Source organism: Ostrinia furnacalis, unplaced genomic scaffold (genome assembly GCF_004193835.3).
Source record: "Ostrinia furnacalis isolate ACB-3 unplaced genomic scaffold, ASM419383v2 OfSCF4337, whole genome shotgun sequence".
Classification (NCBI taxonomy): domain Eukaryota; kingdom Metazoa; phylum Arthropoda; class Insecta; order Lepidoptera; family Crambidae; genus Ostrinia; species Ostrinia furnacalis.
This window is the reverse complement of record NW_021134576.1, coordinates 137691-162824: the sequence shown is the minus strand read 5'-3', so window position 1 is coordinate 162824 and position 25134 is coordinate 137691. Positions and strand designations below refer to the sequence as shown.

Genomic DNA, 25134 nt, shown 5'->3' with positions numbered 1-25134 from the left:
CATATTATCATATCGAAACCATGTAGGTAGCATATCGGAAGCATGAGCAGATAGTGCCAATAATAAAAAGTCTATTTTTTTATTATCTAGTAGATATATTAACTACCTGACGGCATTTTTGATCTCAATTTTAATTAAATTTTTGGATGTTCAGAAAAAAGTACATATTACCAAATAACACCTTTGTTGATGAAACGAATTTAGTGTATTTTATTGTTAATCAATTTAAACTATTATGATATAAATTTAACAACATAAATATTATTATTTACAGTAAAAATGTAAAACTGTCACATCCGTGTCATGCAGTGTCACAGTCGTGGTTACGTAGGCTATTTTGTTTCCTTTCCGAGGGCTTTAAGGTTGTCCATATACATTAAAAGTATGCTTTTGGTTTATACTTTCGATACACATCGCAAAAAGTTAAAAAAAATAATCGTTAATTTCTTAAAAAAAATTGGCACAAATTTAAGAATGGCCCAGTTAAGTAGTAGGTAAGAAGTAGGTCTACGTTGATGGGAGTTCCCGTCGATTTGTTCGACTGTAAGGTTTGGCATTAAAGATGCTTGCATACGTCACAAACAATTACCAAGTGAAGAAACAGCTTAGTATGTTTACCTACCTGTTTTAATATCATTTAATTAAAGCAAAGTTTGGGAAAGCGTTTTGATACTCCACACGCGTGTGACAGTGGCGCCCACTAGACAAAGCTCGTGGTAATTATTGTTGTTTCATTTAAAAGCAATCGGTGCAACGTAGACTTCATAATTAATAGACATGGCAAAGTTATTACAAGAAAAGGTTTTTAAAAATAAGTGCTAATGAAATAGCTGGAAAATGGTAAGTATTCCACGACCACGACGACTTTTTACCTAACAGCAACCACCAATAAAGGTAATTATATCATGGCTGATAGACTGTGTTTCATTAGCACGAATACCTACCTAACTCCTTTGTCGTTTTTAAGTGTGCGGTGTGGAATGTGTGGTGATCGCTGCATTCAGCTTTCAAAAAGCGACTACCTAAGTCGCCGATGCTAAAATTATGCTATGGCTCTAAATTCCACAAAATAAACTAAACTTCTATGTCACCATGTCAATTGCCAGCTCTAAATCTCATTCGCTCTACACCTCACACCTATAAACAATTCATGAGTGGTTCCGTATAATTATTTACGTAACCAACGCGCGCAGTGCTTCAATAATAAATCGCTCGCCGATTACCGTGTCGCATGCGATCCGCGAGGACCAGCTAACTCTATCATGTCGGTGATTTTAAATGTACTAATGCAATTTAAGGCACGCTACATTGTCATACATTGTATGTCATAGATGGATAAGTACAATGGTAGTAGGACAATATTTAAAAAATAATATTCTGTTCACATGTCCCTCTTTTGTAATTTACTGACCGTGATTCTGCTGGACAGGACCCAATCTGTAGACAAAATAGGGAACACTCGATTGCGATCTAAAATCGTGATTGTTTCTCTAGCCACCAAATAAAGATCTATCACTTAGTATTCGGACACTTCTTTTAGTGCCATAGATAATTTTATGTCAATGTTAGTCATTCCACTTTATTTGCAAACATTACAAAAATCTTTTGGCGCGAACTTTACACATCAATACTGACTGATACTTTTATAAACCCCTATCTATCTATCCAGCACTGAATAGCAAAATTAATGTTCCGCACACGCTGCCACCAATAAAAACGGCAAATGCCACTTCCCAAATGAGTAAATAAAAAGCTCAAATGCCATCGCGGCATTTGACTCGATGTTAAAACGAACGGAATAAGAATTACGATGTTGACGTAATGATTGTGACCTAGTGGTTACAGTTGGACTTTTTTATGATAGTGGAGAAACTGGATTGGATTCTTTAGTTGAATAAAATTATATAGTAAAATATGCAAGTTTTGTTTCATATACTAATTACCTAGTTAAGTGCTTACATTGTGCGATTTTTGAAAATTGGCATCGATCATTAATCTACATCCAAGCACACAATCATCATCATCTCAGCCATAGGAAGTCCACTGCTGAACATAGGCCTCCCCCAATGCTTTCCATGTTACCCGGTTGGTAGCGGCCTGCGTCCAGCGCCTTCCTGCTCCTTAATACAATAAGGAATTTAGGTAAGTACAAAAATCGGATTGATGCAAGTAATCATGCCCGCTCTGACTTTCAAATTGGCTAACAATAAGAAAAAAAATAGATTGATTGCATAATAGGTAGTTAAGTCTTAACATGACTCTAATGTAACTTCGTATTTATATTAGGTATACGCGTATCTTACTAAAATACTAGTCTAAAAACATATGTAACTCAAAGGTGACTGACTGACTGATTGACATAGTGATCTATCAACGCACAGCCCAAACCACTGGACGGATCAGGCTGAAATTTGGCATGCATGTAGATGTTATTATGACGTAGGCATCCGCTAAGAAAGGATTTTACGAAACTCCACCCCTAAAAACGGGATCCACGCGTACGAAGTCGCGGGCGGCAGCTAGTTTTACATAAAGTAGAACAAAATAACATTACAACTTCAAAAACAAATTCAAAAGCCATTAACATTAGGCATTTAATTTAATCAGATAAACATCAAACGTGTAGCTCCAAATAATTTGATTATTGTTCGCTTGAACGCAAAACTATGAATTATCTATGAAACGTGGAAGTAATTGCTTTTTGTTGTAATGAAACAGGAGCGTTTGTATTTACCGACATTTCTCTAATTTACCATTTGTTTTGGTGTCGGGCTATTAAAATGAATTGGACTTTAATACGATTATTTGTTAGATACTTTTTACATTTAGGTGTAGGTATATTTGTAGTAAGACTGATGTGTAGTCCAGATAGGGTTGCCAGGTGTTTGACTTTTTACGGTCTTGTCCGGCCAAATATTGTGTTGTCCGGCCTGTCCGGCCAAATATTGTGTTGTCCGGCCTGTCCGGCTTTTGTTAGGCTTTATATTTGGTTGCCGCGCCAAGCGTAAGTCGACCCACAGAATAATATGAAGCGCACGCATCAGGATGTTGGTTAGCAACCGATGATGATAGTACTCACTTATGAGCTGAGGTGACCCCACACATGTCCGGCTTTTTGGGTAAAATGTCCGGACAAATAAAGCACAGAGTCCGGCTTTTGTGATTTTGGACATGGCAACCCTAAGTCCAGATGGTAGGTACGCGGGTTATTTGACACTTAAGCAATTCCCAGATTTTCCAGAGCAGAGCCCTGAAAAACCAATAAGTTTTAATTGAACACTTGACAAGTGATATCAACGACCCTAACTAAAAAAGTAGAAAAAACTTTTAAGTCCTTAAAAAACCTAAGCTTAGAAAGCTTAAAAATACAAAAGCTTTAAACCCGCTTATAAGTTCCCAGCAAGCGTTAATTATTCAAGTCCCTATCTAGGCCAGCGGGCCATACATTTTCAGTGGCCTAGGCTATTGTGTAATACGTAAAATGTCCCGGCAAAAACACAATAGGTGTAAGAACGACATATGGCAGCCTCAACGTTACAAATAAAGAGGAGACTTCGTGACTCGTGTGCTTTTAGATTATGATGGAAAATGGTTGAAAGAGTTAATTTTTCAATTAGCTTTTAAATTTACTCTTAAGGACTATAATAAAATAACTCAAAGGACATGATTAAACTATGTCGTAACTCTTTTTTTAAAGAATAATATCTTTCTAATTTTGTAATTTTACATTTATATAATTTGAAGTAGTAATTGTAGCTAAGTAGCTGATATAAACAAAAAATCGAGCTTACTACAATAAGTAAGTACATAAAGTGCACGATAATATTTATTTACACATTCTTTCTCGTAGTATACAATGACTACGAGCAAAACCGCTACGCGTTACTACTGTACTTGTACTACGTAGAATGTGTAGCCGTCTACGCCGCGCCGTAGCGACACCGTAGATATTCTACGAAAGTGTATTATTTAGGTATTGTACGATACGAATACTGAAATATCACAATTCATGCATTTTTTTACTATATCATTCATTCTTAAATTGAATGGTGTACTTATGCGGAGACTTTCATTCAAGTTTTTACCATCAATCCCTAATTTTAAGTGACCCCTATGAAAAATAAAATTCCTGTTATGTGTTACCATAGGGGTAATTTAAAAATTGGGTAGGTATTGATGGTGAAAACGGGCATAATACAAAAATCTGTCCTATATTTAAAAAAACTATTTAAATATGCAATACTAGCTGTGCTTTCCTAAGTCATTACAACAAGCTGCACTGAGTGCGATCGCATTGTCCGTCAGTCTATCGGGCGTGTAATTAAGCGCACCTCGCACGACGCCCTCCCCCGGGGGACAGACGCTTCTGTATGTCATTAATTTGTTTTAAAGCGAACGCTCTTTTGTAAGGAAGATAATAGATTGAGAAAACAGTATTTGTAAACAGAGTTGTACTTGAAGAAAGAAAAAAAAATATTAAAGCAAATTAGTCCATAAATACTCAACAAGTAGGTTGTATCTTGAATAGAAATAATAAAGTTATCTAATTATTAATACGAGTACCAATTAGTTTATTATTTACCAATGAAAAAAATAGCTGTTACAGAACTCCTAAATCACTTTTTTTATCATTGACACCAGTTTTTAAACAGCTAGGTAGGTATACGGGCATTCGTTAGTATTTAGACTAGATTTCTTCGCTGCACTAAGTTCCAAAGATAGGTAGGTAAAGGACTAAAGGATCTATCGAATCTAAATTGATATCGAATGTTACTTTGTAAGTACACAGGCACATCGTGTCGTCATTCTAGTTGACACTTCAATATGGCTTCGATAGTCTTTATTGTCCCACAGAGGCTCAGTCGGTGTAATTCGTGCACCAAAGTTTTACCACACCATAACACAATATGAACACAGTAGGCTTTTATGGTGGTTTTGTTACGCTCTAGATCCGACAGTGTGACTTTATAAATAAACCCAGACCATCGGATTGAATAAATACAAAAGCTCTTACCGAATTCATTCTAACACTACGTGTGTTTTTGTTATTATTTGTCTTTTTATGCTGATATCTCTGTCTATCCCCACTGAAACCACTTCTTTCATTTCTCCTAGACCTAATCCTTGTAATATTTTATCATATCTCTAATTTTCTCGTTGTGTAACTCTACACTGTTTACGCTCGAGAAATGAACAAAACTTACTGAATCTAGTTACGCTGTGGTAACCCTCCTCAGCACTCCAAGCACGTAGCTAATAGATACTTTGGGCGGATTGCAGCAGCGATTCAATTGTTGGATGATGTCGTTATAAATCAGTGCCCGCCTCGGCTGAGGCACGTACGCGCTTTGTATTAGTTGCGATGTGGCGCTTAAGACAAAAGAACAGAGAAAAACGTTCTGAAACTTTTAAAAAGTTCAACATTTGAAGTAAGAATTATGCACCTTTTTTGTAATACCTAGCTATTTTTATGATGATTGATCCATCTTCAGATAAATAGTTTAAATTGTTATTGTTGGATGATGTCGTTATAAATCAATGCCCGCCTCGGCTACAAAAGTTCAACGTTGTTGTTTAAGGAATTATCAATAAGGATGGGTTTTACCATCATATTTTAACTTTAAAAAACGTCAAAAATTTGTCAAACTCCATACAAAAATACCGGCTATTGTCAAAGTTACGGTTAAAGTTAAGGGATACAACATAATGCGTGGATATTTTATTTACAACATTCTTTACCGTATCAGACAGACAATAAAAGTAATTAATAATAGCCCCATTGTTGTCCACAAACGTTACAAAAATTAAGCAACCCGATACGGTACTTTAATCGAATCGCTTGTTCGGAGGGTGATCGAGTGTGTTTGCGAACGCGCCCCAATGCAAACAGCATAAGCGGTGTTAAATATTGTATCAAAACATTACTTCGACTTTCACGTAGGTAGAGTCTGGTACAGTCACATCATACTACATATTTTTGTTGCAATATAGGACGTATTACAATGGCATAAGATGTTCTGAGATTAGCTTGATGTGCTGTCGTCTACTCGAGTGGCACAGTGGGGCGTAATTAAATTTTCGTGATGACCCAAATAGATTATAGTGTTAACACGTCTTAAACGACAATTGTTATTAAATTGATTGTTGTTGACGAATAGTTAAAGAATGGTAGTAAGGAAAAAAGTAATGTGAAGATAAAACACATGCATGTTTTTTTTTATTAGATATTTATTATGCTACTGTAATTTATGTAGGTACCAATAAAAAATCTGGAAAAACTAATTATTTTGTCTCCTATTTTCAGAATATTTACATTAGCACGATTTCAACAAAGTTTTCATTAGATTCTGTTGCATCATCATAAAAGTACCTGTTTCAGACTTAAGTAAAATTAAACAAGTAGCAATAACTTTATAACTTCATAATTCATAAGTCCAAAACGACTGAATTTCAGACACTTCATCAGAATTTAACGTCAAAGCATATAAACAATTTCACATGTTTCTCTTTTATCTCGGAAAAGCTCACAATCCTTCGTTCCATGCGCTAATACTAAGTAATTGAAAAACCCAGCCTAAAAATGGGCATGTATTTATAAACCCATCGTCGACCGGTGGGCAGTACGAACAATGTACTGCAGACAATCACTCGCAGCGCCCGCGGCGCCGGTGTAAGCCGATCTACACTAATCCGATTTGACGAATTAATCTCAATGGTACAGTCCGGTTGATAGAACTAAGAATGTAACTGTATAATTGATAGGGTTTATGGTATGGAATTGAATATTTGTGGAGATGGTCAGTTGCAAGACTTCTTTTTGATTCTTGTTACTGAGGAAAGTGACAGTATTAGAACTTGTGTGAAATCAACTCTCTTAAAAAAGTTACTGTCATGACAGATTCACAGTAGGAAATCGTGTTTAAAAGTAAGTGATTCAGCGAAACGAATTCAAGAATGTCTAGTAGTAAAACACTCTATGTCCTAATTAACCTGGAAGTTTTAAATCAGTGCTTTTTAAAATATTATGTCTTGAAAATCGAACCAAGGACCTTCGAAAGTCATATTCTCTAAGTAACAATTAAGAAGTGGCATTATGCCCACTACTGGTATTAAATACCCTTTAAAGAGACGCTGTTTAAGATAATAAATTAATCACCAAGGGCGTATGAAGCTTTTCATAGGCCGATCTATTTCTGCCTACAAATATTAAATCCGATTATGAAACAATTAAATGTGGGTTAATTAAGAGGAACACACCAAATTGGTGAGTTTATGCAAATCAAATGTTAATTTTAACGGTATTTAAACAACATAATGTGAAAATTACTTACCGACAGGCAATATACAAAATTACTAACCTTACTATAACAATATGTATAAAATAAAGTACTACGAGTGTTATTTTTACAAAGGACTAGCGGCCGCCCGCGACTTCGTACGCGTGGATCCCGTTTTACCCCCTTCCCGCTGTTCTGTTGAAAATTTTCCTGAATTTTCTTTGCTATAAACCTTACGGAGCCCGAGACCTTTCCAACGAATGCAAAACCGTGGAAATCGGTTCGTGCGTTCTGGAGTTATAGCGTCAGGGAGGAAAACCGGACTTATTTTTATGTAGTAGATATTTAGATAAAGTCGACCAAAACACCATTTTCTTGATTTTTTACGGATTCAGTACTAGATGTCGTCGAACTATTGCTGTTAGGTCTTTATTTAATGTAAGATTAATCGCAACGAGAAAAAAAAAGATTAAACACAATCTTTGTCTCAGTATTATAATGTGATAGAGATGGGTTTGTAGCCAGCTAGTTTGGATAATAACTGATTATTATCTGTTAATAGCCATTAATAGCCATCCATTGGCTAGTAACCCTGCTATTAATAGTTTCTTACGTTTTTTCTTCCACCTTTAAAATCAAATCAATATTAAAATCAAATATTACTCAAAGAAACAAAAAAGAACTAAAATATTAAAAAACATCAATGTAATTTATATAAACGACATTGTAGTTAAAAAAGAATCTAAATATACATAAAAGGAGAAACTGACTGACTTAGTGACAGATAAACGCACAGCCTAAACGGCTAAACGTAGGCACTTGAAATTTGGAAGGGACGTAGCTTAAATACCGTAGAGGTGCACTAAGAAAGGAATTACCGAAATTCCCAAGGGAACGGGAATTAGCGGGAAAATCCTTTTGTATGAAAAATCTAAACCGCTTAAGTCAGACGCTTGAAATTTGGCATGTAGGTACATTAGTAAACTTAAAGCTTAGTTACAACAAGGAATTCCCGAAATTCCCACGGGAACGGGAATTAGCGGGAAAATCCTTTTGTATGAAAAATCTAAACCGCTTAAGTCAGACGCTTGAAATTTGGCATGTAGGTACATTAGTAAACTTAAAGCTTAGTTACAAGAGGATATTGAAAAATTCCCACGACCACCTAGATCCAAAAAAATCTAATCTTGATTTTTTCACGGTTTCAGTATACTAGATGCCGTGCTATTGCTGTTAGGTCTTTATTTAATGCAAGATTAATCGCACCGAGAATAACTGTTGATTAAATACAATCTCTATCTCAGTATTACAATTTCAGTGAACTCCATTCAATGACCAACTCCACCGAACTAGATCCAAAAATATCTAATCCTAATGTTTGTGTTAATCAGGTGTTTCGTTATTTAGTGGTTATTTATGTATAACCAGTATGAATAGACGTAAACAAGGCGTCAGCCAGGGCGAGTAATTAACGCGCGCCGAAGGGCTCTCGCGCTAATACCTTCAAAGGACGACGTATAACGACCCAGTAATTATTTAATCACCGTATTGATCGTGAGTCAAGCCTTGGTTTGATTTGTTAATTTAGAAGCGATATAATTGGGGGATTGATTGATATTAAAATGACTGTTCTTAATTTAGCACTAAAAGTGTCGCAGGTTATGTTCAGCTACGGTTTTGAGGTTGATAAAAAGGCAGAGACATTGTTTTCCTCTAATTCTACGTATTTCCTAAAATTTTTAAAGAGATGGATTGAAAAAAAATTCTCGTGTAAAAAAGAAGCGCAAAAAAAACTACCGTGTAAAAAAGTTACGGTACTTAAAAATAAGAAATATTATTTGAGTAATGGGCGCCTTTAACTTTACTGGTGTAAACAATTAAATAAGTTCGTTAACGAACAAAAGTGGTTTGTAAAAAAGAAAACTGTATAAAAAGGTCGTAATCACAGCACAAAAACTTATTCAACGGTCAGTACATAGAGCGAAGGAATAAAAAACAAACAGCCTCGCTTGGTACGAGACGAAAATCCCCAATTAATTGGTCCAAGCGGATCGCTACTAAATTAAACATTTTCTCTTATTTAAAACCGAAATGAAGTCCATTTGAATTCGAACGGGCCAGTAATTACACAGTTTACGACGTGCCAAAGCGTACTGTCGGCCATTTTAGGCGAACGCTCGGTCCGGCGGGAAAACGCGACACCTACAGGATTTAAATTGCGAATGTTTCAAACTGAATAAAATTAATCAATGCATTAATTACACAAGTTTAGGCTGTTGGAAGTTCTTCTTTATATCTATAGGGTATCATTTTTTATCTTCATGTTGTGGCTAAGTGGTTCGTAATTAATGTAGACTCATAAGTTAAACATCTGTTTTAAAATGGTTAGTACTATGTAACCTTTAGAAATTAAGTTTCTGCCATAACTATAACTCTATGTGTGTTATAAAATGCTGTATGTTTTCCTCCTATCAATAAAATAAATAACTGGATGTAATAATTTGTGATTTTGTTTTCAAATTCAAATCAAGTCTACTTTAGAGTTACAAATTCACTATCTACATCGATTTCCAACCGTTTTGTCCGACACAGTTTATCAGAACCATCCTCATTCATCGAAATGGCGCGCCCCACAGATATAAAAGCAAAAAAAAAAACTAATCGCCGATTACCGGCCTTGCAACTACGGTGATTGGAAAAATTTTCCTGCTCCAACTTTTTAAATTGGATTCAAGCGAAGCTCGGTTTGCTCCGAATGCTTGGGACTAGTAGATAATGCGATTCACTCAATACTCCGCCATTAAATTGCATCTTTGAGAAACGTTTACGTGAGTTATAAAGGGTTTAGTTGCGTATTATACGAAATCGGATTGTATTTATTTGATATGATATTGTTCGGTTCAGCTTTTCAGTTGGCTTCACATTTGTTATTGAAGTAGACAGAATGTCGTCGTGCATCGGAGCACGCTGTGTTACGATGTTGTGTCGTGAATTTTTACCATGAAACACCGTCTATGCCGCGTCGTATCGGGGTTTTGTGTAAGAGCCCTTAATAGCGGAAAAAAACCTTAATGTCTTCTATGAGTACATATTATGTACATAATGTTTCATGAGAAGATGTTCACATAAAAAGAAAGATATTATTTAAGCCGGGTTGCACCTTATTACTTTAACTTTGACAAACGTCAGAAATCTGTCAAACTCCATACAAAAACACCGGTTATCGATACATAGGTACGGTCAAAGCTGGGTGTGCAACTCAGCCTTAGAGTCTCTCACTCGGTGGATTGACGATCCAGTGAAGCTAAAGCCCGGTCCGTGAGCACGTAGAATTTTGTCCAATGACCCCTAGCTACCCATCCTTATCGCTCGCGCGTAATTATATTGCTGTCGCGACTGTGCGACTGGCACCTGCAGTGAGTGTGCGAGCGCGATAGCAACATAATTACGCGCGAGCGATAAGGATGGGTAGCTTGGGGTCATTGGACAAAATTCTACCTGCTCACGGACCAGACTATAGCTGTAGTAAGTCGAAAGCACCTGGATACGGGCAGCGCAGGACTGGTCGTTATGGAAATCATTGGGGGAGGCCTTTGTCCAGCAGCAGTGGACGTCATTTGGCTGAAATGAAAGTCTTAGTACTCACCGCATCTCGTGGCTGATCTTCCTCAGTAGTTTCAATGTCGACGCTCTCATCGCTGTCTCTGTCGCTCTTGGTGGAGCGCGCGGGCGACGAGCGGAGCGGAGAGCGGGCCGGCGAGCGGAGCGGCGAGCGGGTTTGCCGCGGAGATGATGTGGCCATTGGCGATCTGGACGTAACACTGAGTTTTAAAGGTGTTAGGTGTTAGTTGATACCTATGTCTTAACTGATAATAATACATTAAGTGTAAAAGTGATATGAACTTTTGTGCCTGTGTAATAATTACTTGCAACTTGCAACCAAAGGTTTTATTTCGTCTTATAAGTATGCTCGTGCAAGGGGCAGACAAATTCTTATTCAGTAATCTCAGATCACAGTCCATGCTGCCCCAAACTCCACTCCCCTATTTATCCTTTCTTTTCTTTCCTTTCACTTTATTAATTACTAGCTTTCCGCCCGCGGATTCGCCTGCGTTTAATTTAGTCTGTCACAGAAAATCTTTATCGCGCGCGTCCTTGTTTCAAAAACCGGGATAAAAACTATTCTATGTCCTTTCCCGGGACTCAAACTATCTCTATGCCAAATTTCATCAAAATCGGTTCTGGGGTTTAGGCGTGAAAACAAGACAGACAGACAGACAGAGTTACTTTAGCATTTATAATATTAGTATAGATACAGTTCATTCAGTCTGCTTGAGCGCCAGGACCGTCCAGGGCGCTCACTCCACTCAAATCCTAACAAATGATGTGATGATGATGATGATTACCTTTCTGGCGACCGCGGTGGCGACAGCGCGGGCGAAAGCTGCGGCGAGTCCAGCCGATGCGAGCGCACTGGACGGAACGCACGTGGTTCTTCCAAAGCGCTCACTCCGCTCAGCGCGGTCAGAGCTCCTGGTAAATAGACGGTATTATTTAACTTAAAAGTTCACCATTCGAGGGCCAAAAAGTTCGAAGAATTTGCTGAATCATCGGTAAACGTCGAGTGAATTTAAAAATAGGCAAGCTACATGAAAATGGCGTCTTACTACATAATCTTAAGTTTTCCGCGGAAAGAACCGCGAGCAGCGCAGGACCGGTCCTTGTGGAAATCCTTGGGGAGGCCTTTATCCAGCATTGGGCGTCCTTTGGCTGAAACGACGAGAAGGACTTTTCATCAGGCCGAGGCCGATGCAGGCCAAGAACTGTGTGGTAATAAAACTCGTTGTGGTGGTAACAAAACCACCACTAACTCTCACCTGGAGTCCACAGCGTCGGTTTAAGCCATGGTATCGCAAACGGCACCCCACACGTAGTCTCCTAGCCATGGCTTCTCAGATTTCCTACCTAGACCACCTGTCTCTTACCTGGGGTTACCTAGACCACCTGACTCTCACCTGGGGTCCACAGCGTCGGTTTGAGCAACGGTATCGCATACGGCAGGGGTAGCCACGCCACGCACCCCACACGTAGTCTAGGTACAGGCCATAGCTAGTACCTATGAAAGTGAGTGAGTAAAATGTGTCGAGACACATTTTCATACCTAGATTACCTGACTCTCACCTGGGGTTACCTAGACCACCTGACTCTCACCTGGGGTCCACAGCGTCGGTTTGAGCCACGGTATCGCATACGGCAGTAGCCGCGCACCTCACACGTAGTCTACTAGCCATGGCTTGACACATTTCATACCTAGACCACTGCCTCTCACCTGGGGTTACCTAGATCACCTGACTCTCACTTGAGGTTACCTAAACCACCTGACTCTCACCTGGGGTCCACAGCGTCGGTTTGAGCCACGGTATCGCATACGGCAGGGGCAACCTCGCACCCCACACGTAGTCGGCCAACCGCGGCACCGGCGCGTGAGCACTTGGCGGGCTGGCCGGCGGCCGCTTCGGCTCACTAGCGCCGTCGGCTTCGGGCCTGCGGGTAGGAACCCTTCTGTGGCACAATTTTAGGCTGAACTTTTTGAAGATGTTGGTTTTACTGTTTTTGGAAAGTTTGACAATGTTGTAATTTAAAAGTAGTTAGGGGTCTCCACAAGTTGCAAGTTGCAAGGTCTATAACGCACGCAGCGTTATAATCGTAGCATTTCGTAGTATTTTTCGTAGCATAACGTAGCGTTGCGTATTTTCTCAAACAAATCGATTAGGTTTACCGCTTAAATCTATGATGATGATGATGAATATAAAATTTAAAAACGAAAAAGTATGTAAAGTGAATCGAAAACGACGTAATAGAGAGGTTGTGTCTACTTTATTCTTGTGCGATTATTTGCTACGACATAGACCAGGTTTATAAAAATTCTCTAAATCTTTATCATCACAAGTTATGCGTTTTAATTATAAAACTCGGCTTCTGTTTCCAGTATATTACCTAGCAGCAGACAGCATCCTCTTCCTCGTACCCCCATTGAACATAGCCTTTACATCTTCCCACGCATGTACCACCTCATCCGGCGGGCTACCACTCAGCTTCATGTGTCGCCTCCAAGAGTTGAAATTGGCAGCATCAGGCTGCACGTACTTGTCTCCAGGGCCCACCCGGTGGGAATGGAAGATGAACTTGTTTGGGGAGAAGAATAGACCGCAATACGCGCACTTGATGCACTTTGCTCGGGAAGAGTTGTACCTTGGGGGGAAAATTAAACTAAATAGATGCTATAGTCTGGTCTGTGAGCATGTAGAATTTTGTCCAATGACCCCAAGCTACCCCGAGCGCGACAGCAATATAATTACGCGCGAACGATAAGGATGGGTAGCTTGGGGTCATTGGACAAATTTCTACGTGCTCACAGACCGGGCTTTAGACCACAACATTACCATGGCACAATGGTTTTAAATAATGATTAGAATGCTTATAGATACCTAAATCATCATCGTTTGTTTAATGCCAAAGCGTTAATGATATTACGAGTAGTGTTCTACGTAATACGGTTCAATTAAGTTTAGAAAACATATAATGCTAAATCACACATTCAGTGTAATCCCAATGAAAAATAGCTCGAGACAAAATAGAATTTCTAATTAATGTCGTCTAGGACTTAGTGACGAATGTAAATTCTACTAAACACACACGTTACACACATCTCAAAGGTGTTTTAAAGTCACGTATTCAATGAAATGAGCAAAGTATAGGTACACTCAGAATCCATCCTCATTTGTGCAGCTGGAAATCGTGTAGACACGTTTTTGTCACCTAAAGATCTCAGTCACCCAGTTAACCAAGGCGCAGACCACCGATTTTTATTTGGCCGATAATTGGGCCCGATTTTAATTTGTATGAAGAATCGGCCGATACCAAATCGGTGTAATGTGTGGCGCAATCGGGCTCTTAGGCTGGGTTGCACCATCTTACTTTAACTTTGACAAACGTCAAAAATCTGTCAAACTCCAAACAAAAACACCGATTATCGTTATAGTTACGGTCAAAGTTAGGTGGTGCAACTCAGCCTAAGAGCCCGACCCAACTATCAGCCAACTAAAAATCGGTGGTCTGCGCCAAGGCTTAGTGTTCGGCTTAATTTTAAGTCTCACCTGGCTGGCAAGAAGGCGCCTCTACAGCCCCAAGCGCACTCATGATGGACAGCAAACGCGAAGTCGTCCGGCAGTCTTGGCGGTGCGTTGTCTCCTAAGAAAGACTTGCACAGCCGCTCTGCTTCCCTTCTTGTTATCATGCCTGGTAAACAAAGTAAGGATGACGTCTGTGTGGTGAAGTTGCGGGTAGAGACTCGTATGTCATCATCAGCATCATCATTTCAGCCACAGGAAGTCCACTGCTGAACATAGACCTCCCACAATGACTTCCACATCGCACGGTAGGTAGCGGCCTGCATCCAGCGCCTTCCTGCTACCTGGTACGCAGAACTGACAGCCGATGGGGCAGCAAGGTTCTGGAGTGGAGGCCACGTTACGGAAAACGCAGCGTGGGACGTCCATCCACAAGGTAGACCAACGACTCGTATGTATTTGAGAATAAATATACTCTTTTTATGATGGCTGTATAACAATATTAATATTGTCGATAAATACATAGTTACAGTTAGTAAAAATTCTTAACACTTTAGTTAGACGGTCCTCATGTCCATCTTTAGGCATTCATAGAAGACCTGAGCTAGGCGGAATGATAAGGCACTTCTTTTACAAAAAGTCTCCAATCTTTGCTGTAGACGCAAAAAGTTACCACACCTCCTTGAAGAGGTGATGCCTAACGCCACTCTTCTAATATGGATCTCGTTATTACAAGTACTACNAAGAACTAGTTATGGAATATGTTAGGCAAAGTTCCTCTACAGTTCTACACGCCTTTAATGATGAAACACTTCTATCCTAAAAGGTCGCAAACGACTGCTTTAGACACAAAAACTCACCACATCTCCTTGAAGAAACCGGCATAGCTCCTGCCCGTCTCAGTATCTCCAGCTGAACTGGTGTGCATTGTACACAAGTGATGCCCAAAGCCACCCGTCTGTTGTGGATCTCATTATAAGAGAACTGCTTGAGAAGTGTGTTGGAGATCTGGCTAGGCAGAGCCGCTCTACCCCTTCAATGATGAGAGAAACAATGGGCACTCCGTAGAGAAGAACTGTGCCGACCTGGAAGAAAATATGGCATTNATGGCATTAGGGTTTCGTAATCTTCATCGCATCACAAGATTTAGGACTGAAATTGGCCTTTCGCTTACTGGGATCACTGAAGGGGATGATTGAGAATTGGTATTTGAAATGCATTATATTTTTTTTATATTATTTCATATTCGATCCACATTTCGTTATAGCGATATTCAGCTGATTAAATTAAATTAATTTGGGTCGGTAATTAATTTGCAATAAGTAGGCTATTTCAATTAGTTTAGTTAGAAGCTTATTCAAACTTAAGTTCTTGTTAATTGATATGGACCGGTAGCGTTTGGTTGTAGGTATCTCTCCTATTTTTGATTAAATAAATGGGCGAATTATGCTAGAGTTAAGTATCTAACATGTATACAATAAGTATTGCGTAGGTGACCCTTAAAAGCCAACATCTTGAAAATGTTTAGTTAATTGGACGCAAAAGTAAACTAAGACGGTGTTGGTGGGTATTAAGTCAAGCCTCTTAGGAAAATTCCGTTCGAACTGTAGGATATTATGAACTAAAATATCGATCTTGTACATTTCCTTCGAGCTTAAGGCCACCAAAACAAAATTTTATTTCATTTATTCTTACAGTATTGTGCAAAAATTTTTATCGTAATGTTACGTCATATTGTGCGGGCTGATCAAGTAGGGGCAAACTTCATCCGTAACATGCATTACTTTGTGGATATCACGGGTGAAGTTCATAGGAATTGATCTTAACTGAAGGTAGCAGTTGAAAATGCCTCCATTATTATGGTGACAACTAAACAAGTNAAACAAGACATTAGCTAGGTGGGCTTAGAACAAGAAATGTTTTTACTTACTTGATTAGGTTTGGAGTTTAACTGCATGGCTTTGTGTTCCCCTCGTGGCTTGAGGGAGTCCCTTGGAGGCATCGCCAAATTTGTAGCCTCCATCCTACAAGAAAAAAAAGATAACTTGACTTGGATCACGCAATATTTGAGTGAATGATAACCAAATTATCACGATAGTATGTAATATCTTCCTTACACTTATCGAAATATAATAAAACAGATACAAAGTTATTAAATTCCACTTTTCTGATTATGGTTCATTTGAGTAATTAACATTCATAATAATTACAGCATCCTTCCGCTAGTGGAAAACAATATTTAAATAAATTAAATAAACAGACCTCATCATTATATTCGTACAAATTAAATACGGAATGCGTTTAATAAAAGTAACAAAAGATCACAAACAAAGAGAGACATTACGGGAAAAATGACTACATTTACTTTTGCCGCCCAATAAAACTGCACAGTGGGGAAAGGCGCAATAAATTGGGGCAAAAGTGATCATTTTGTATACAAATAGGCAGTTTGCGTGTGAATTTACTGTATCGAATATCAATTGAGCACGGCGAGGGTCGGGTGAGGCTAATGTAGGAGTGATGCCCCTCTGTGCGGTGCAAGCGTTTCGGAAATTGTGCCGCTTTTTATCAATTTCAACAAGTGTTATTTTGGTTAAAAAAATGTTCATTTAACTTGTTATTGTTACTTGGTTATTGCTAGGTTTTCGCTACAATTAGGCATCACTATTAACAATATTACAAATATTAAACAGTCTTTGTTGGAATAGTTAAAACCCATTCATAGAACTAAGTGTAAAATACAATCGAAGTAGACAGGTATTTCTCAATGTTTAGTTATTATAATAACAAACCTTATTTAATACACTTTTAACAAACAATTAACATAAAATAGTAATTTAAAAGTTAACTGTTTGTTTGTAGTATCCAAAACTGCTCTGTTTATTAAATGGGACAGTTGAAAAGCTATAAATTAAAGCATATCTCGATCCAACAACACTTTGAAAAGTCATTTAAACTGTGACCTTTCGAATCACCCCAAATAAATGCAACAAAAACATGTCACCACTCTCGAGTGATGGATGGCCACTTTAAACAACCATCCTTAATGTCAAAAATCAACATAGGGTTGTCGGCGACGAGAACGGGTGACAGATCGAGCTGGTCATTAAGGGGTGTGATTAGTTAATATGTGTCACCCCTGCACAGTGGGCCGGGGCGCGCGCCAGCCAAAATAATTGATTAAGTTAAACGACATTACATTATTGTAATAACTGCATATGTTACTTTTTTGTTAAGGGTATTCTTTCTTTTTGTGGTGATTTGATAATATCGGTCGCAGAATGGCGTGTTACCGTAATGGTACACGGTTATTTATTATCATTATCGTTATTGGTTGATTTGGAAGGCTGAATATGATTATTTTATTAGTCTGATGTGAACTAATAAAATTAATGTTACTTACTTACTGCCTGCATGTTTTATTTGTAATTTGAGTGAATTCAATCAGATATTGACATGTTATAGATTTATCTAATTCATTCGTTTCGTATTTTTTAAAGATTTTATTAAAAACCTTTCTAATAATAAATTGAGAGATATTTATTAAAAAATATTCTATGAAAGGCATTGTTTTGTAACAACTAGGTACTTAAAAATAAATTATTATTCTGTGTGTCTTAAAATACCAACATTTTTGCGCGTTCTAAACTCAACTTACGGTAATTTTATGGAAAACTTCAAATCAAATAAAATCCTTCTGCAATCTGTCAGCGCATCTCCATTATAAATCATAATTTCCACGGTTCAGCGATCGCTGACAGTGCGCACAGCATCACTTGTAATTATAAGTCCCTTACGAAGGCCATATGGTGTTGATATCATATCCCGAGGGACGGGACGAGCACATGTGCACTTGTATCGGAACTAATCGGTTTTTTGGTCTTGATGCGTGGAGTATTGGACTTGCCGGTTTTGTAAAAGCAGAATATCTTTAAATGAGACAGATTTGGTTTGTATTTTGGTATTCTTTGTCGGTAGAACCATATCTATTAACAGTAAGAAGAAGTTTTACAGGCAATTAAAAATTATTTACTTTGCAACCAAAATCGCAAGTCTCTAGATACATTTTTCTTACTCTTATAAGGCTTTCCAAGAAAGAGAGCATACTTAAACGTAGGTTCTACGAAAGGTCGTTTCATAATAAGTCAAAATATCTAGGTCAAAATTGAATAGACATTTCATTTCAGATTAAAATTAAGATTGCAACTTAGATCTGCAATGCACTCGTCGGTAGAGATTTTCAAGAGCCAATAAAAGGACGTAAATATCTGTTTTTGGACTCTATTCAACTATTACAATCTTTTTCTTGTCGTGTCGACAAGAAGCCTACACAGCGTCGGCCCAAAACTTGATTGGCGCCACAAGATTGGCGTTGTCAGTAGCCATCATGAAATCTTCCTGCGTTTACAATAAGCTTCATCACTTCAGCCACAGGACGTCCACTGCTGAACATAGGCCTCCCCCAATGACTTCTACATCGCACGGTTGGTAGCGGCCTGCATCCAGCACCTTCCTGCTACCTTTATCAGGTTTACAATAAGCTTAGCATAGCTTAATATTGTAAGTATTATTGTACAGACAACAACACATCTGTCTGACTATACATTTTTATTGCAAATACACTCGTAATTACAGTCACAAAGTTATCCTACAGTGCATAAAGCTTGATGTGCTGTAATCAGCTATCACAAGAACCACCAGCCGTTTGCATTCTGTGGAACTATAACTAACATTACCAGAAAATAGTCCGATTTCACCCCAAAATACAGGGTGACCAAACAAATCGACGCGCCGGGACCGCATTGACAACATGTTGTGCACTTGCCGGATAATCCGCAGCTAAAGGGACACCCGGTTATCTATTTGTGGCGAGTAAAGCTTTGGGGTGACTATGATTTCAGTGAGTTTTATTTGGGTGATTGTGGACTACATTTAGGAATTTTGTGCATCTGCAGATACTGCTTACGCCAAATTATTTAACGATAGAACGGTGAAATTATTAGCATTTGGCAACATAATGCGTTGTCTTCAAGCTTGAATGAGAAAAGAAATAATTCAAACATGTTACGGGGTTTAAACTGTCATATTCACTAACATAATAATAATTACTCACGGGATTGCTACGTGACCATGGCGCTTGCAACAGTGCCGAAATATCGGAAACTCAAAATATTAAGATACATGGTAGCAATCCCGTTAGTAATTATTATTATGTTATGGGTTGTTTTGACTGTTTTAAAAGATTTTAACAAATTTTAACAAATGATACAGCTGCCTGGAAGTTCCTGTGTTGGAAATCCCTTCCTAAAATCCAATCGGAAAATTAGAATTCAGGAATCCATATAAAAAATCAACAATAACAATCTCCTTAATAAAAAAACTTTAACATGATGGTAAGATACCGTTGAGGAAATTGGTTATTAGGAAGAAAAGTCTACAAACATATTCATTACGTGGTCACCTCCCAAATACGAATGGTCACAGGCGTTCCTTGAAGTACCTTTGAGTCCCCAGTGGTGCTTTGGGTGCTTTGTTGGTCCGATGCTATTTAAGGCATGCCACGATGCCACACTTTGTCATCAATACCAAAGCTTTTCATTTCATCTTGAGGGACATTTTTTGATAGCAAACATTATAAAATATTACCTCATTGGGTATGCGGATTATATTTGATTTTTCACATAATACTTATCTATGCTATGCAAGTTAATTCCAAAACGTGTCGTAGGCTAAATAGAAAACATATAAGTAATAGGTAACTGCTGCAGCAGATACAAGGAGTAGGTACAGATCTAATAAATTGCGTTGTAATTTTAAAAGAAAGTGTTACAACAAGTGACAATTACAATGAATTTGTTGATCCTTTTATTGATGATCTATTGTTTAATGTAGAGCTTATTATTTATTACAGCACTTGCCGTAGTTAAAATTTTATCCCCCAACTTTTAATATGGTTAATTTAATGCTAAAAATACCTTTGGTAAAACCTACCTATTCAAATGCATAAAAATATAGCGCTGGTAGGGTACAAAGATGATGAGACATGTAGATGTTCCTTAAGAGCAAAATATTTGACGATTTGTATAACTATATAAATAAAGAAATTTTGACTTTGACTTTGACTTTCATACAGAACGAAGTTTACTTCACTGTAATCAGTAACAAATCCGATTCTTCTGAAGTGTACCCGTGAGATGTTTGTGACAAGCAATATTGCTTACTTAATCTCTTCGGACCCTACAGCCTTTGGTCCTTCGTCACGCTCGGATACTTATTTGTTAGATAGTTCGGTAACAAACGGTCAAGGGACATTCGGTTGTAGTTATATTTGTGTATCATTTCTGTCATCTGAACATGATTTTCCAAGGAAATTGAGTAATGCTTGAGGCTAAATCAGTGAGCCACCGTTTGTCATATTTTTCATGATAGAGTTGCATGGATGTAGTGTCAACTTTTGCGCTTAAGTCCTTTTTTAAAGTCAAATCTATCATTACAAACTAAACTAAAATTATGTGCATTTTATCTTCTCTTAATAGTCCAGTCAATGAATGCCTTAACGACGGTGTAGAGAGAAATCCATGGAACACAATTTCTGACCTCGGGACTTTATTTAGCCTAGTTAGGTGGTGAACATAGCAAAAGTACCCGCCCTTAGCCCTTGAGCCGGCGGGGAGAGGGGGGTTTAAAGGTTCCACTTTTCNCAAAGGTGTTAATATGTGTCACCCCTGCACAGTGGGCCGGGGCGCGCGCCCGCCAAAATAATTGATTAAGTTAAACGACATTACATTATTGTAATAACTGCATATGTCACTTTTTTGTTAAGGGTATTCTTTCTTTTTGTGGTGATTTGATAATATCGGTCGCAGAATGGCGTGTTACCGTAATGGTACACGGTTATTTATTATCATTATCGTTATTGGTTATTTTGGAAGGCTGAATATGATTATTTTATTAGTCTGATGTGAACTAATAAAATTAATGTTACTTACTTACTACCTGCATGTTTTATTTGTAATTTGAGCGACTAAATTCAATCAGATAGGTATTGACATGTTATAGTTATTTCCTAATTATCATTCGTTTCGTATTTTTTAAAGTTTTTACTAAAAACTTTTCTGATAATTGAGAAATATTTATAAAAAATCTTCTCTAAAAAGGCATCGTTTAAAAAGTACTTAAAAATAAATGATTATTCTGTGTGTCTTAAAATACCAACATTTTTGCGAGTTCTAAACTCAACTTAAAGCAATTTTATGGAAAACTTCCAGTCAAATCAAATCCTTTTGCAATCTGTCAGCACATCTCCATTATAAATCATAATTTCCACGGTTCAGCGATCGCTGACAGTGCGCACAGCATCACTTGTAATTATTAGTCCCTTACGAAGGCCATATGGTGTTGATATCATATCCCGAGGGACGGGACGAGCACATGTGCACTTGTATCGGAACTAATCGGTTTTTTGGACTTGTTATGCGTGGAGTATTGGACTTGCCGGTTTTGTTAAAGCAGAACAACTTTAAATGAGACAGATTTGGTTTGTATTTTGGTATTCTTTGTCGGTAGAACCATGTCTTTTATCAGGTAAGAAGAAGTTTTACATGCAATTAAAGTTTATTTACTTTGCAACCAAAATCACAAGTCTTTAGCTAGTTGATAAATTTTCTCTTTCTCTTATAAGGCTTTCCAAGAAAGAGAGCATACTTATTTGTGAATTCTACGCAAGCTCGTTTCATAATAAATCAGATCTAGTCAAAATTTAATAGCCATTTCATTTCAGATTAAGATTGCATCTTAGATCTGCAATGCACTTGTCGGTAGAGATTTTCGAGAGACAATAAAAGAAAGTTTTAATATTTTATCTATCGGTTTCTGGTTTCTATGCAATAATTACAATAAGCTTGGCATGGCTACAGCACATAAGGCACAGTTTTATTGCAAATTCACCCGTATTATAACTCCTTACGATCCCACAGTGCATAAAGCTTGAATTATGCTGTAATCAGCTATCACAAGAACCACCAGCCGTTTGCATTCTGTGGAAGTATAACTAACATTACCAGAAAATAGTCGGATTTCACCCCAAAATACAGGGTGACCAAACAAATTGACGCGCCGGGACCGCATTGACAACATGTTGTGCACTTGCCGGATAATCCGCAGCTAAAGGGACACCCGGCTATCTATTTGTGGCGAGTAAAGCTTTGGGGTGACTATGATTTCAGTGAGTTTTATTTGAGTGATTGTGGACTACATTTATTTAGGAATTTTGAATTAGAAAAGAAATAATTCAAACATGTTACGGGTTTTAAACTGTCATATTCATTAACATAATAATAATTACTAACGGATTGCTACGTGACCATGGCGCTTGCAACAGGGCCGAAATATCGGAAACTCAAAATATTAAGATACATGGTAGCAATCCCGTTAGTAATTATTATTATGTTATGGGTTCTTTTGACTGTTTTAAAAGATTTTAACAAATGATACAGCTGCCTGGAAGTTCACGTGTTGGAAATCCCTTCCTAAAATCCAATCGGAAAATTATAATTCAGGAATCCATATAAAGAATCAATCATAACAATCTCCTTAATAAAAAAAACTTTAAGATGATGGTAAGATACCGTTGAGGAAATTGGTTATTAGGAAGAAAAGTCTACAAATACTTCATTTTGTGGTCACCTCCCAAATCCGAATGGTCACAGGCGTTCCTTGAAGTACCTTTGAGTCCCAGTGGTGCTTTGTTGGTCATATGCTATTTAAGGCATGCCACGATGCCACACTTTGTCATCTATACCAAAGCTTTTCATTTCATCTTGAGGGACATTTTTGACAGCAAACATTATAAAATACTAAGTTTATTGGGTATGCGGATTATCTTTCAAATTGTCACATATCTAGCTACGCTAAGATAATTCCAAAACGTGTTGTAAGTATCTAAATAAAATAAACATATAAGTAGTAGGTACCTACTGCTGCAGCAGATACAAACTAGTACGAGTAGGTTCAGATCTAATAAATAGCGTTATAATTTGAAAAGAAACAGTGTACAACAAGTGACAATTACAATGAATTTGTTGATCCTTTTATTGATGATCTATTGTTTAATGTAGGTAGAGCTTATTATTTATTACAGCACTTACCGTAGTTAAAATTTTATCCCCCAACTCTTAATATGGTTAATTTAATGCTAAAAAGACCTTTGGTAAAACCTACCTATTCAAATGCATAAAAATATAGCGCTGGTAGGGTACAAAGATGATGAGACATGTAGAGGTTCCTTAAGAACAAAATATTTGACGATTTGTATAACTATATAAATAAAGAAATTTTGACTTTGACTTTGACTTTCATATAAAACGAAGTTTACTTCACTGTAATCAGTAACAAATCCGATTCTTCCGAAGTGTACCCGTGAGATGTTTGTGACAAGCAATATTGCTTACTTAATCTCTTCGGACCCTACAGCCTTTGGTCCTTCGTCACGCTCGGATATTTGTTAGATAGTTCGGTAACAAACGGTCAAGGGACATTTGGTTGTAGTTATATTTGTGTATTATTTCTATCATCTAAACGTGATTTTCCAAGGAAATTGAGTAATGCTTGAGGCAAAATCAGTGAGCCACCGTTTGTCATATTTTTCATGATAGAGTTGCATGGATGTAGTGTTAACTTTTGCGCTTTAGTCCTTTTTCAAAGTCAAATCTATCATTACAAACTAAACTAAAATTATGTGCATTTTATCTTCTCTTACTCTACGTCGTCCTTATTTATCTATCTCTACCTAGTTAATCTCCCAAATAAATTAACATTAGTCTAGGACTCTAGGTAATCTAAAACTACAACAAGATTGTTTCTGTGGTGGTTTAGTGGGAGTCGTTTCTGTAATAATAATAATAATTTACTTAGATTTGATTTAGGTTAGTACATTGTATAGCCAATTACATATCTCCTTTAGTTTATAATTTAGATAGTATACAAATTATTCACTTCGATTTCAACAGTGTCGAAAATGTCATGAAAATTATGATAATCTTCACCATAACCGCTCCCCGAATCTAATCATTAACCCTTAACTCGCACAATACCCGAGCGGAGACCTTTAAACAAACGGGCTGCCAAGCTTGTACAAAATTAATTCGAAACGATCTCGTTATTTACTTTGGCAGTGCGCTTAATTGGAAGCGAGAAGACGTTAACGCGACGGTTAATATTTAAACGGGCGGGGCGGGTTTTGGAAACGTTTAATATTGCACGATGTCGCCCGACGGTGCTGCGACGAGCGCTTTGTGTTACAATAGAAATATGCTCGAATAAATGGTTAATAGCTTGATACCGTTAAAAAATTGTTTCTAAAACAATGTAGCGTTATGAAAATTATTCTGATTAGAGAGAGAAAATAGGTTTAAATAATTTATTAAATGAAAATAATGAAATACATTACTGAAAGTAGAGAGAATGTGCCAATGTGTCTACTTCCAAAGAAAGTAATAATGGTAAACTGCGTAAATATGCTTTTAATAGTTTATTAACTCGCATAAAACCAAAGTATTCTATCGTATGCCTTTGATTATGGTAACGAAATCAATTTTGGACCACATTTTTTTAACAAAAACATGGTAAAATGTAAATAGACACAGACACAGTTTTAAAAAAATGGAAAAAATCCTTGATTACACAAGTTGCAGACAGATGCAAACAGACTCCATGTAAAGGGCTGAATC

General features: G+C 37.5%; 1 protein-coding gene across 1 annotated transcript in view; it reads right to left on the bottom strand.

Annotated features, from left to right (window-relative positions):
• Window positions 1-25134, bottom strand: part of fuss (SKI family transcriptional corepressor fussel) — a 36385-nt gene that overhangs the window by 6000 nt on the left and 5251 nt on the right. The window contains 8 exon segments of the mRNA XM_028313762.1: window positions 10924-11086; window positions 11684-11810; window positions 12667-12839; window positions 13275-13529; window positions 14435-14576; window positions 15268-15420; window positions 15423-15492; window positions 16338-16431. Coding sequence (XP_028169563.1) covers window positions 10924-11086; window positions 11684-11810; window positions 12667-12839; window positions 13275-13529; window positions 14435-14576; window positions 15268-15420; window positions 15423-15492; window positions 16338-16430 — 1176 coding nt within the window. The 5' untranslated portion in view covers window position 16431.